This window comes from Podarcis cretensis, assembly GCF_951804945.1.
Source record: "Podarcis cretensis genome assembly, chromosome: 4".
Classification (NCBI taxonomy): domain Eukaryota; kingdom Metazoa; phylum Chordata; class Lepidosauria; order Squamata; family Lacertidae; genus Podarcis; species Podarcis cretensis.
In genome coordinates, this window is record NC_137173.1 from 6,778,608 (window position 1) to 6,793,239 (window position 14,632).

Sequence of the window (14,632 nt, forward strand, 5' to 3'; positions counted from 1 at the left end):
ACTAAATTCGTTGAATTTACTAAACCTGAATACTCCAGCAATTTCACCCGCCCTTGCTCTCCATACCTGAGCTTTTGGGAGAAGCAGAGCCGCGGCACCTCAACTGGAATGCTCCTCTATGTTCTTATCTCTACAGTACTAGCGAAGGTCCCCGCGGAGACGCCTTTCAGTGGCTGCGCCTGCAGCCCCGCAGCGCCCTCTGGAGGTCGGAGGTCGCACCGGAGGCGGCGAAGTGCCGGCCGGGCTTTCCACCCGCCGTTGGCGCCGGTTTCCCAGAAGGCCGCGCGGCGGCGGCGGCCGTTGCTAAGCAGCGGGAAGCGGGCTCGGGGGGCCTAGTCGGGAGGATGAAGCCGAGGAAGGCCAAGGCGGCTGGTCCGGCCCGGCCGGGGTCCGGCCGCAAGAAGAAAGGTGAGGAGGGCGGGCGGGCGGGGACCCCGTCAAAGTCATGAGCGACCCACCCCGGATTGGTGGGTGAGGCGGGCAGGGAAGGAAACGACAACCCCGCCCCCCGGACTCACCACATGCCTTAAATTTATTATTATTATTATTACCAGGCTCATCACATGCCTTAAATTTATTATTATTATTATTACTGGGCTCACCACATACCTTAAATTTATTATTATTATTATTACTGGGCTCACCACATACCTTAAATTTATTATTATTATTATTATCGTCATCATTACCGGGCTCACCACATACCTTAAATTTATTATTATTATTATTATTATTATTACTACTACCGGGCTCTCCACATGCCTTAATTTTATTATTATTATTATTATTATTATTATTATTATTATTACCGGGCTCACCACATACCTTAAATTTATTAATATTATTATTTCTATTATTACTAGGCTCACCACATACCTTAAATTTATTATTATTATTATTATTATCGTCATCATTACCGGGCTCACCACATACCTTAAATTTATTATTGTTGTTATTATTATTATTATTATTATTACTACCGGGCTCACCACATGCCTTAAATTTTTTATTATTATTATTATTATTATTATTATTATTACTACTACCGGGCTCTCCACATGCCTTAATTTTATTATTATTATTATTATTATTATTATTACCGGGCTCACCACATACCTTAAATTTATTAATATTATTATTTCTATTATTACTAGGCTCACCACATACCTTAAATTTATTATTATTATTATTATTATCGTCATCATTACCGGGCTCACCACATACCTTAAATTTATTATTATTATTATTATTATTATTATTATTACTACTACCGGGCTCACCACATACCTTAAATTTATTATTATTATTATTATTATTATTATTATTACTACTACCGGGCTCTCCACATGCCTTAATTTTATTATTATTATTATTATTATTATTATTATTATTACCGGGCTCACCACATACCTTAAATTTATTAATATTATTATTTCTATTATTACTAGGCTCACCACATACCTTAAATTTATTATTATTATTATTATTATCGTCATCATTACCGGGCTCACCACATACCTTAAATTTATTATTGTTGTTATTATTATTATTATTATTATTATTACTACCGGGCTCACCACATGCCTTAAATTTTTTATTATTATTATTACCGGGCTCTCCCCATGCCTTAAATTTATTATTATTATTATTATTATCGTCATCATTACCGGGCTCACCACATGCCTTAAATTTTTTATTATTATTATTACCGGGCTCTCCCCATGCCTTAAATTTATTATTGTTATTATTATTATTATTATTACTACCGGGCTCACCACATGCCTTAAATTTTTTATTATTATTATTACCGGGCTCTCCCCATGCCTTAAATTTATTATTATTATTATTATTATTATTATTACTACCGGGCTCACCACATACCTTAAATTTATTATTGTTATTATTATTATTATTATTATTATTACTACCGGGCTCACCACATGCCTTAAATTTTTTATTATTATTATTACCGGGCTCTCCCCATGCCTTAAATTTATTATTATTATTATTATTATTATTATTATTATTATTACCAGGCTCACCACATACCTTAAATTTATTATTATTATTATTACCGGGCTCTCCACATGCCTTAAATTTATTATTATTATTATTATTATTATTATTATTATTACCGGGCTCACCACATACCTTAAATTTATTATTATTATTATTATTATTATTATTATTACCGGGCTCACCACATACCTTAAATTTATTATTATTATTATTACCGGGCTCTCCACATGCCTTAAATTTATTGATATTATTATTTCTATTATTACCAGGCTCACCACATACCTTAAATTTATTAATATTATTATTTCTATTATTACCGGGCTCTCCACATGCCTTAAATTTATTAATATTATTATTTCTATTATTACCAGGCTCACCACATACATTAAATTTATTAATATTATTATTACCGGGCTCTCCACATGCCTTAAATTTATTAATATTATTATTTCTGTTATTACCAGGCTCACCACATACCTTAAATTTATTAATATTATTATTTCTATTATTACCAGGCTCATCACATTCCTTAAATTTATTAATATTATTATTTCTATTATTACCAGGCTCATCACATACCTTAAATTTATTAATATTATTATTTCTGTTATTACCAGGCTCACCACATGCCTTAAATTTATTGATATTATTATTTCTATTATTACCAGGCTCATCACATACCTTAAATTTATTAATATTATTATTTCTATTATTACCAGGCTCATCACATGCCTTAAATTTATTAATATTATTATTATTACTATTATTACCAGGCTCACCACATGCCTTAAATTTATTAATATTATGATTACCGGGCTCGCCACATACCTTAAATTTATTATTAGTAGTATTAGTATTATTATTACTGGGCTCACCATATACCTTAAATTTGTTATTATTATTAGTAGTAGTATTATCACTACTACTATTACTACTACAACTACATTTATATTTATATGCCGCCTGGTAAGGGACTCGAGGTGCCTTGCAGACAACAGCAAGAACAGCTAAAAACAAAGAAAGAAAAGCAACAGTCAAAATACAATTTAGCACTGATAGAATTTGGGAATTATTCTAGGGACAGAACTACCTAAATTGCACAGCTCCGTTCAATAAAATTGAAATAGAAGGTATAAGAGAGAAAATAGAAAACATAAGGGCGGGGGGGGGGGGGGAGAAGTTAAAACAATGGACCGGGGGGGGGGGAGGGGGAGAAGAGAAGCCAATGTTTTGTTGTGTATTTGGATGTCATTGGGTTACTATGTAATAATTGAAAGACGATAAACAAAGTTAATTTTAAAAAAAAAATAAACTAACTGGCCTGGGTTGGATAAATAGTACAGTGGTGCCTCGCAAGACGAAATTAATCCGTTCCGTGAGGCTCTTCGTATAGTGGTTTTTTCGTCTTGCGAAGCAAGCCCATTGACAGCTTAGCGGATTAGCGCTATTAGCGGTTTAGCGGCTTTTAGCGGATCAGCTGTTAAGCGGCTTAGCGGCTTAGGAAAAGGGGGGGAAGGGGAAAAAACCCGCAGGAACTCGCAAGACATTTTCGTCTTGCGAAACAAGCCCATAGGGAAATTCGTTTTGCAAAGCGCCTCCAAAACGGAAAAGCCTTTCGTCTAGCGGGTTTTCCGTCTTGCGAGGCGTTCGTCTTGCGGGGCACCACTGTAATGCTATGCTCTACCTCTTCTCCACAGACGTCAGTGATATCTCCCCCTCTACAAGTTTGCCTCCGCTTGTAGAAGGACAACTGCGCTGCTTTCTGAAGCTGACCATTAGCAAAATCTTATGGATGGTTGCCAAGCCACCTGCTTCCTTCCTTATCCGGGTGAGGTGGTGGGGAGAAACATCGGACGGGACAGCCTTTGTTCCCCGGGATACCTCGCAGGCCGAGCAAAAAAATCTCAAAACTACGACCCGCTACCCAGTTCGGTGTGGACCAAAACAGTTTGTCTCCTATCTTACAGGTACAGCTACTTCTTTGAAGCCTGAGCATGTGGTTTGTTAGTTTAGGGTTGGACAAGCTGCTAAAGCACAAATTGGCTACTTTTAAAATGAGGCTGCATTTTAAATTGCATTTTAATCTGTATTTTAAATTGCCCCCCCCCCTTATGTTTTTACTGTGGTTTTATTGGTGTAAGCTGCCCTGAGCCCAGCTCTGGCTGGGGAGGGCGGGGTATAAATAAAATGTATTATTATTATTATTAAATGAAGGGCAATGGATGTGTTTTGCCCCTTCAAGGCAAGTCCCAGTGAGTCAGCTTAGAGTGAGATGTAACAAACAGTGAAATTATTCTGCATTGCTGGCAGATAAGGTTCATTCTCATAATCGGTGGGCAACTTCTGCTTTTTCAGAGCCTTATAAAAGTTGCTAGCTGATGGTCCCTCAGTTTGATGCCTGCATTAGAAGGATTTTATTTATTATTTTTGGTGGGAGGGAAACCCCTTCCCATTGCCCCTTTCACTTTCTCCCCATTTCAGGTCCTTCCATCACCCCTTGTTCCAGGCCCCAGCCTGGGCCACCTCCATACCAGTTTCTTATTTCCATCATGGTAAGTATCCAGCCATGGCTAAGAGATGGAGGTGAGGTAAAAGATAAAGTGCGAGACTGGTTGCATTATTATCAAATAAGAGAGGCCTATAATTTGGACAAAAAAAATGGGCTTCCAGGTGGAGAAATCAAAATTGGAAACAGAATTGTTAGAACCTAAAACTAAGATATTATCAAGAATGTATAACTTGCTGTTAAAATGGAATACACAGGATGAAATGGTTAAATCAGCTATGATTAAATGGGCACAAGACATTGGTCATAATATTATGTTTGCGGACTGGGAACAGTTGTGGACCACCGGTATGAAATTCACGGCATGTAATGCCCTAAGAGAGAATGTTATGAAAATGATTTACAGGTGGTACATGACCCCAGTCAAGCTTGCAAAAATTTATCACTTGCCTGATAATAAATGTTGGAAATGTAAAGAAACTGAGGGTACATTCTTTCACCTTTGGTGGACGTGCCCAAAGATTAAGGCTTTCTGGGAAATGATCTATAATGAACTGAAAAAGGTATTTAAATATACCTTCCTTAAGAAACCAGAGGCCTTTCTCTTGGGTATGGTCGGCCAATTGGTGCCAAAGAAAGATAGAACTTTTTTTATGTATGCAACAACAGCAGCAAGAATACTCATCACAAAACATTGGAAGACACAAGATTTACCCACTCTGGAAGAATGGCAGGTGCAAGTAATAGACTATATGGAGATGGCAGAAATGACTGGCAGAATCCGAGACCTGGGAGAAGAGTCGGTGGAAGAGGACTGGAAGAAGTTTAAAGACTATTTGCAGAAACACTGCAAAATTTATGAATGTTAAAATGATGTTGGATATTAAAATAATACGGCATTAGTGACAAAGTTAAAGAAGGATGCATAGATGAATTTAAAAAAGGGTGAAAGACTAGAGTTATATTATGTCAAACTTAAATAATATGGTATAAGTGACTAAGTTATAAGGAATAGGTAAGAATGAACTAAAAAGAGAAGAAGGATTGGAGACATATATATATTTGACAATGAGATTTGAAAGAGGGTAAGGATTTGCTGAATCTGATTGGGTAAATGGGAACACAAAAAAGGGAGATGTGAGGAAGTCAAGAAACAGTTAAATAAGTATAAAGCTAAAAGTTGGATTTTTTCTTTTTTATGTGTTTTATTATCTTTTTTGATGATTTTTTGTTGACCTTTTTTGGGTATCTTTTTTGTATTTTTGGCTATGTTTGTTTCTTCTTCTTTGTGGTATGTATTTATGTGTTTTTCTTGGTAAAACTATAATAAATATTTTATATTAAAAAAAAAAAGAGATGGAGGTGAGGAACTGGATTTCATATACAGTGGTACCTCGGGTTACATATGCTTCAGGTTACATACGCTTTAGGTTACAGACTCCGCTAACCCAGAAATAATACCTCGGCTTAAGAACTTTGCGTCAGGATGAGAACAGAAATCATGCTCTGGCGGCGCAGCGGCAGCAGGAGGCCCCATTAGCTAAAGTGGTGCTTCAGGTTAAGAACAGTTTCAGATTAAGAACGGACCTCCGGAACGAATTAAGTACTTAACCAGAGGTACCACTGTATAGGGTAGCTTGAATAGCTCAGCCACTTGTTTCTGCATCACGAAGTAAAAGCACACATTGTGCTGTTTCTTCACGTTTTGTTTATTGAGCTCGTTTATTTTTGTTTGTTTTGCCTCCTACAGATATGGGTGCTCTTGTCCTGGAAGTAATGGCCAAACCAAATCACCTTCCAATTGGCCGGGTGCAAATCAGTGGGCTGGCACAGCTCTCTCCAAGTCACCCAATCAGCGGATTTTTCACCATTGTCTCACCGACATCTGAGAAGATGGGAGAGCTGCAGGTAATTCTCAAACCTTTCCCTATTTAATGGTCACCCCCACACCACGGCAGCCATGTGCACCAAGTTCAACACATGGTGAGGTGGGCGTGGAAAACACAAGATAAAGCTACTGTAATGAATGTATGGGGTTGCTTGTGCGTAAGTTGCCACCACGCCTGGCTAGGTAGCCTGGTTAAACCTTTCCTGACTGGACAGCCCTTCACTTCGTGGCTGTTCAGTCACTAGCAGAATCCGTCAGTGGGCGTTTCTTAAACTTCTTCCAGCACCAAAGCTTTTTGACGCCAAGTCTGCGCCTACTTTCCCTGCGCGGAAGCCTTCTGCGCAGGGTGGGTGTGGGCAGAGGAGGACCTGTGCTCTCCCCGCTGGTCTCCAGCGAAGAGTCCTGGAGACCCCTCTCCGATTCCCCCAACCGCGCCCCTTTATCCCTGGTGTTACGCTGATTTCCTTCCCCAGCCGATGAGTTCCCTCTCTCCCTGCTTGGCCCTTCTCCGGTATCGCTTGGGAGCCCTGCCTCCACTTCTGGCTCTGATGTCAGTTCCCTGACAGCTACTAACGAATTTAATAAATAATAATAATAATAAGGTGTGAAGCGATTAAAAAAATTGTTTTCCAAATGCTAACTAATACTGCTGAGCCTTTTCAAACATTTTCTTTCAGGTATCGCTTGTTCTGGAACCGCTGTCTGAAACCTATGACAGCAACAGCTCTGTCCCAAACACAGATGTCAGCTTCAGTGCTGGTTTGTCAGTCCGGGGAACCAAAGAAGCGGCTGACTCTAACCCATTCCTTGCACCCTGGCAGCCCCACAGGCCGGCTAGCACGAATATCATTGGAAAAGAATCCGCTAGCAGTAGTAGGGCCACCACACCAAGGTGTTTTTCTCTTTTTTGGTTTTCCATTTTGATGAATGTTTAAAGACGAAGAGACAGATAAATACATTTGAGCCGCACATTTGTCAGGGTGGAGGCTTTTGTTTCCGTTGTGAAGCCCTTTAATAGGCCTTTGTCATTTTATCACCTGTTGTTTGCCGCCCTGGGCTCCCTTGGGAGGAAGGGTAAGGTAGAAATTAACTAAGTGATGGCAGGGATGGGGAAACAACATGTGGCCCTCCAGAGGTGGGACCCTCAAAACTCCCATCAACCCACCGGCACAGCCAAATATCGGGGATGATGGGAACTGGAGTTCAGCAACATCTAGAAGGCTTCATGGGGTCGTATCAACTGCCATTTTTCTTGTAATAAATAATAATAATAATAATTTATTATTTCTACCCCAGCCACTCTGGGCAGCTTCCAACAAAAGATTAAAAATACATTAAAACATCAGTCATTAAAAACTTCCCTAAACAGCTGCATTCACTTTCTCATGGCACATATTCAAGGGGAAAGGAGGCATCTGAGTACGTTTCTGAGCACAATTCAAAGTGTTGGTGCTGATCTTTAAAGCCCTAAACGGCCTCGGTCCAGTAGACCTGAAGACCCGGACACTGAGGTCCAGTGCCAAGGGCCTTCTGGCGGTTCCCTCGCTGCGAGAAGCCAAGTTACAAGGAACCAGGCAGAGGGCCTTCTCGGTAGTGGCACCCGCCCTGTGGAACGCCCTACCACCAGATGTCAAAGAGAAAAATAACTACCAAACTTTTAAAAGACATCTGAAGGCAGCCCTGTTTAGGGAAGCTTTTAATGTTTAATAGGTTATTGTATTTTAGTGTTTTGTTGGAAGCCGCCCAGAGTGGCTGGGGAAACTCAGCCAGATGGCCAGGGTATAAATATTAAATAATGATAATTATTATTATGCAAGGTCCTCTGGCTGTTCTGGGTGTGGTACCACATCAGGTGGGTTGGAGAGCTGCTTCCAGGGCATCTTTGGCTCTCGTGGATTTCATTGCCTCTGAACCTAGAAAGGGCAGGCCCTCGAGAGACCCAGGAAAGGGTGCTGGCCACTTTGTTTTGGTTTGATTTGTAAGTGGAGCTCATCTTAGATGGAAAGAGAGGCCATATTGTCTTCAGTGGGTTCCTTGTCCCATAATCTCATATTGATGGGAAGCTGGCAACCCACTGGTCCGGGAAAAGCACTCTCCACTCAAGATTGCACACCTCCCTTGAAGAACGGCATGGGAGAAGCATGTGCTAGGTTTTCCAGTGCTGGCAAGGAACCAACACGATTGTGTTCTGCATTCTCATGTATCTGGGTGGACAGGACTATCGGCTGCTAGTAAGTCTTATGCATGCTTAAAGTCCTTTTTTTAAAATGCTAATGGGCTGAACTCTGGCTTCCATTAAGCACCCAGGGAGCTCAGGATTCCTCGGGAAAGCTTATTTTAGCACATGGGTAGGCAAATTAAGGCCCGGGGGCCGGATCCGGCCTAATTGCCTTCTAAATTCGGCCCGTGGACGGTCTGGGAATCAGCATGTTTCCACATGACTAGAATGTGTGCTTTTAATTAAAATGCATCTCTGGGTTATTTGTGGGACATAGGAATTCATTGTTCTCTCCCCCCCCCAAAAAAAAATATAGTCTGGCCCGCAACAAGGTCTAAGGGACAGTGGGCCGGCCCCCTGCTGAAAAAGTTTTCTGACCCCTGTTTAAGCTGCATAGGTGTCTGTTACGCATATCAAAGTGGATTGCTGTCATTACCCATAAGCATTTCAGGGTGGGTGGGGGTACCAGTCTCTTCCCAGTTCACGTGAAGCCATGACTTGAACATCCTGGGTTGCAAAACGGCTCATGAGCCCTCTCTCTCTGTCCCCCAGTGATGATGACCTCTGTCAGGTGATGCAGGAGATGACTGCACTCCTCAATGGAACTCAGGAGAACATATTGCCAAATGTCTCAGTGCCCAAGTAACTCTGCAGGCCAGAATGTCCCCTAGCCCTTCACTCTGCAATGCTCTGAAGGCAAGGGTGTGTTTTCTGTCCCCATTATTCAGCTCTCCCTGTCAGTTATGCTGATACTTTATATGCATGCCCAGAACAGCATATGGGGCATTTTGGAAAACCATCATTGAGTTAAACTTTGTGATGGTTCTTGTGTTTTGGAACAGGGGCAAGGATCACTTGTACTTTCAGGAGAACTCCGAGAACCTAAAAGAAGGGTTTTTTCGACCTCAGCACCACCACCTCCAAGGGCACAATGATTCCGTCAATGCAAATGATCCCAAACAACAAGGGTTGTTTTCCGGTGGCTCTGATCTTGAGGCTCAAGTGAGATTGGCTAAGGAAAGTGCCAAACCTGCCCACGTTCTGTCTTGCAACAACCCACCCACAAAAGATCTCCTTTCAGGTATGTATATAAACAGTTGGGTTTCATCTACGATGTTATCGTTTCAAAAAGTTCTGTCACGTTGCACTTTCTCCTATAGGAGTGGTCAAGGAATGGCTTGCCCATAAGCCACTATGTACAGTTGTTATTTTAAATTCGGTGTTCACTCCTGTCCTCTTTTCCCTAGCCCTTTTGGATAGAGGCAATAGACTCCGAAACGCTATGGTAGTGTCTGCAATGACATCAAATCCAGATCCCGATATACAGCTTTATGAACTTCAACCCATGAAGCAGGATGTCTCCAAACTAGTTGAAAAGTGAGTTTGGGAGAGTATGTGGGAATGTTTGTGTCATGGATATAATGGCGTTCAGGATACTTAATAAAAGCAGTATGTATCAAATCACTTTTTCAGAGTAGCTTGGGGCCAACAATTCTATAGACACAGACAAAATAGTTATGGTTCTATCTCTGACATCTGCTGAATTAGGAATATGCAAGTTGCCAACTCTATATCAGAAAAAACCATGAAGTGTGTACATTTACATCTCATTTCAAAGATATATGATCTAACTTTGTATGTGTGTGTGTATACTAAATTGAGGGAATCAGTGGATTGGTCCAACAGTCTGTAACCATCTTTACTCATTCGGTACCCTATTTTCTGAATTCTTACTCAAATGAGTGAAAATGGAAGCCTGTTGAACTAGAGAGGGGCTCAGATTGTTTTAAGGGTTTTTTTTGCTGCAGGAACGAAACATAGCAAAACACTACAATCCTATATATGTCTGAAGTCCAATGGGATTTATTACAAGTTAAATGTATATGGGTCTGCAGCCTATAGCAATAAAATTTGTTAAAATGCCTGGTGCCTAAATGATGCTAATGTTGGCACCAAGCAAACCTCATTGGTTTTGGTAATTTATCCTTGCTTAATATCATAACCCCCCCCCCCAGTTCAGCCTTACCCAACCTAGTGCCCTTCGGCTAAATTGGACTACAACTTCCATCATTCCTGGCCATTCACTATGACTTCCGGGGCTGATGGGAGTTGTAGTCCAAAGCATCCAGAGCATACCATGCCCAGGAAGTGCCTAGTTCACCCTTATTGGCATATTTTCTTATGCAGGAATCTTAAAAACCTGCACCCTGGCCTCATATCTGCCGTTGAAGAGCCTCTTCAGCCACTGCCTGATGGCTCAGAATTTGATTTACATGCTGAAAACAGAGCAATCCAGCTCTTGCTGGGCAGGTAAGATGTGAAATGTGTGGGGAGACCTCCAGCAACAAGGGTCATCAGAAATACAATAGATTCCGTCTAACACAGCTAGAGACTCTGTCTCATTTGTGTTCTGTACATCACCTAGCAGAGCGGTGCTGGATAAAAACCAAAAAGCTAGGACAGTGCTGAATTCAACGTTACTGTGTGCATGCGCATGTCTGTGTATGCAGCTAGATGATGTGCATATTTATCTTCTTTCTTTCCCCACAGTTCTGGTTCTTCCCCTCTGCGCCTTTTGGATGGTACAGGCTCTCCCCTGGAATGTATCTCTCCCGGGAGTGAGGTGTACGACAGTGAGCTGAACGACCCCCACTATGACCAGAGTCTGCTGGAAAACTTGTTCTACACGGCTCGAGTAAGCGCCAGAGGCGTGTAGGTGGTTTGGGCATGTTATTGTGACTAAGCTTTCCATGAACCAAGCCAGTCTTACCACAGTCAGCTTGTTGGCTAGAAAACATTATTTGTACATAGTCTCTTATCCTGTGTTTGAAGAAGGGACCTTGATCAGTGGTAGAACCCATGCTTTGCCTGTGCAAGGTTCCAGATTCAACCTCTGTCATCTCTAGTTAAAAGAGTCTCAAGAGGGGCTGTGAAATACTTTTCTGCCTGAGATATTGGAAGGCTGCTGTCAGTCAGAGTACTGGACCAGGATGAACCAGGCAACAATTCTGCAAATCAAAGTCTGCTTTGCTTATGTCAGCACAGTAACCTGGCGCCCACCAGGTGTTTTAGACTACAACTCCCAGCAGCCGTAGGCATTGGAAGTTACCGTATTTTCGCTCTATAGGACACACTTTTTCCCCTTCAAAAATGAAGGGGCAATGTGTGTGCGTCCTATGGAGCGAATGCAGGCTTTCGCTGAAGCCTGGAGAGCGAGAAGGGTCGTTGCGCAGCACTCCGAAGGCTTGCGGACAGCAGCCTGAAGCCTGAAGCCCGGCGAGCGCTGTGCCAACTCCTGCTGCGCTCGCTGGGCTTCAGGCAGCCATCCGCAAGCCTTCTGAGTGCGGCAGGAGTTCCCGCTGCGCTTGGAAGGCTTGCGGATAGCTGCCTGTTCTGGGGGCTGGGGTCAGGGGAAGCTCGGGCTTCCCCACCCCCAGTCCTGCAAGCTCCGGGAGTGGCGGCGAGGTTGCGTGCAATCTTGCTGCCACTCCTGGACCTGGGGGGGGGCGGTGAATATATATATATTTTTCTTTATTCCCCCCCTAAAAACTAGGTGTGCCCTATGGTCCGGTGAGCCCTATGGAGCGAAAAATACTGTATAGTCTAAACGTTTTTTTGGGGGGGGGGGCAACAGATTGGGGAAGGCTGGCTTATGTTCTTCCTCTCTGCCTCTTCTTTCATTCCGTCTTACCTCTCTTGCACTGGGCATCGTCCAAAAGACGAGAGCTGCAGAAAGACAAAAAACGTTTGTTTTAGGTGTGCAAAAGACTAAAGTGAAGTTTAAAACACTAGCCCCCTCCTAGGTCAATCAGATTTATGTGGTGCCCCTCCCAATAGAAGATTAGCACAGCTTGTCCACAGAGTGTTCTCCTGAGAAAATAATGTTGCGTACTCACACCCTTGGCAGCTAGAGGCATCCCACATAAAAAAAGAATTCATGTAGGAACACATCAGATATGCCACACCTCTCATTTGTGTCGGGACTTAGATGAGTAGATGAAGACCGGAGGTTCTGCCTCTACCCCTTTAACTTCACAGCTTTCCAGATGCTCCTCATATCTCTCTGTCTAGCTTGGCCACAAAATAGAATTTGAGTAGAGATTTAAAAAACTTGCAGTGTTTGGAAAAGGTTACCATCTTTTTTTAAAAAAATAATTCTATGGTTCCTTTTATTAATCAGCAACGTGCCTACTAAAACAGATCATGTATTTCAGCAACTGAGTTTGAATTCTATACTGTAATTACATTTTTTTATTTAAATATTTTTTTATTAATTTTCCATTTTTGAAAATATCACATCATATCACCTTTTACAAAGTTTTAGCTCTGCCGAGCTTCTGACTTCCCTCTGTTTCATCATCTGGTTTTCATAAGTGGTTACCATCTTTAATCTCAATATAAGGAGAACTTCCTTTTGGTAACTGAATCGTTAATTCCTGAGTGTTCTGTGACTGTTAAATGTTTTTTGCTTTTCTCAATCTTTTTTCCTTAGAAGTCTGACAGCAGCTTAAGTGACTTCCTCAGTGACGAGGAAGATGCTGTTGCTTCCGGAAAACTAAAGTCACAGAACAGCAAGTGTCGGAGATCAAAAAAGGCTTCAGAGTCTAGCCCCTTGGGTCAGAAAGGGACTCGGGAGACAAAACCCAGGTAAACCAGTTGCTGGGGGCTCCATTACACATGACTCAAGCAGCTCAGAACTGTAATACAGTGGTACCTCGCAAGACGAATGCATCGTAAGACGAAAAACTCGCAAAACGAAAGAGTTTTTCGTTTTTTGAGTTGCTTCGCAAGACAGATTTCCCTATGGGCTTGCTTCGCAAGACGAAAACGTCTTGCAAGTTTGTTTCCTTTGTCTTGCAAATTTGTTTCCTTTTTCTTAAAACCGTGCATTCACTTCGAGGAGCAACTCATAGCACGCGGTGTGGTAGCCTTTTTTGAGGTTTTTGAAGACTTTGGTGATTTTTGAAGCTTTTCCAAAGTCCGTGCTTCGCAAGACGGAAAAACTCGCGGAACCAATTAATTTCGTCTTGCGAGGCACCACTGTAACTTAAGGACTGCTTCTCTCCATGTGAACCGACAAGGACTCTGCAATCAGCATCCGAGGGCCTACTTTGTGTGCCCCCTCCAAAGGAGATCTGAAGAGCGGCAGCACGAGAACAGGCCTTTTCTGGAGTGGCTCCCCATTTGTGAAATGCTTCGCCAGGGAGGCTTGCCTGGCACCACCGTTATACATCTTTAAGCACCAGGCAAAAACTTTGCTTTTAAACCAGGCCGTGGGCCTGGTTTAACTATCTGTGGCCTTTTTGAAGTGGGTGGGATGTTTTAAATGTACAGTGGTACCTTGGGTTACAGATGCTTCAGGTTACATACGCTTCAGGTTACAGACACCGCTAACCCAGAAATAGTACCTCGGGTTAAGAACTTTGCTTCAGGATGAGAACAGAAATTGTGCTCCGGCGGCGCGGCAGCAGCGGGAGGCCCCATTAGCTAAAGTGGTGCTTCAGGTTAAGAACAGTTTCAGGTTAAGAACGGACCTCCAGAATGAATCAAATACATAACCCGAGGTACCACTGTACAGAGAAATATAAACAACCAAAATTACAAAAAAAAATCCTTCATAATAATAATAATAATAATGAAAAAAGCTAAAAAACTACAAAAAAAATCTAAGTGCATGGCATAGAACTTAAGCTATTATGGGAAAGAAAAAGGAAAGGAGGAGGAGGAAAGACAAAAAGGGGAAAAAAGAAGAAAAGAGGAAGATGAGCCAAAACACAAGAAGGCTCATCTATTGTATGCTTCCGTCAAGGTCACAACAGATCATTATTCTTATCAATTCTCTCTATCTGCTGTTTGGTTGGTTTTAACTCCCTTTGGGTTGCCCTGGGCAAGAAAAATCACTAACAAATTTAAGAAATAATAATAATGACATCACAACTCCTGATTTCCTCTGAACATCAATTCAGTTCAGGTGTTTTTCCCTACACAGAATTGGTGCATT

General features: G+C 41.8%; 1 protein-coding gene across 1 annotated transcript in view; it reads left to right on the forward strand.

The window, feature by feature from the left end:
• The first annotated feature begins 239 nt into the window (after positions 1–239).
• C2CD3 (C2 domain containing 3 centriole elongation regulator) overlaps positions 240–14,632 on the forward strand; it is a 61,891-nt gene continuing 47,498 nt past the window's right edge. The window contains exons 1-9 of the mRNA XM_079974279.1: positions 240–408; positions 3,717–3,986; positions 6,276–6,433; positions 7,091–7,305; positions 9,474–9,712; positions 9,879–10,008; positions 10,819–10,941; positions 11,182–11,326; positions 13,124–13,278. Of these exons, the coding sequence (XP_079830405.1) occupies positions 345–408; positions 3,717–3,986; positions 6,276–6,433; positions 7,091–7,305; positions 9,474–9,712; positions 9,879–10,008; positions 10,819–10,941; positions 11,182–11,326; positions 13,124–13,278 (1,499 nt within the window). The 5' untranslated portion in view covers positions 240–344. The remainder of the gene's footprint in view (positions 409–3,716; positions 3,987–6,275; positions 6,434–7,090; positions 7,306–9,473; positions 9,713–9,878; positions 10,009–10,818; positions 10,942–11,181; positions 11,327–13,123; positions 13,279–14,632) is intronic.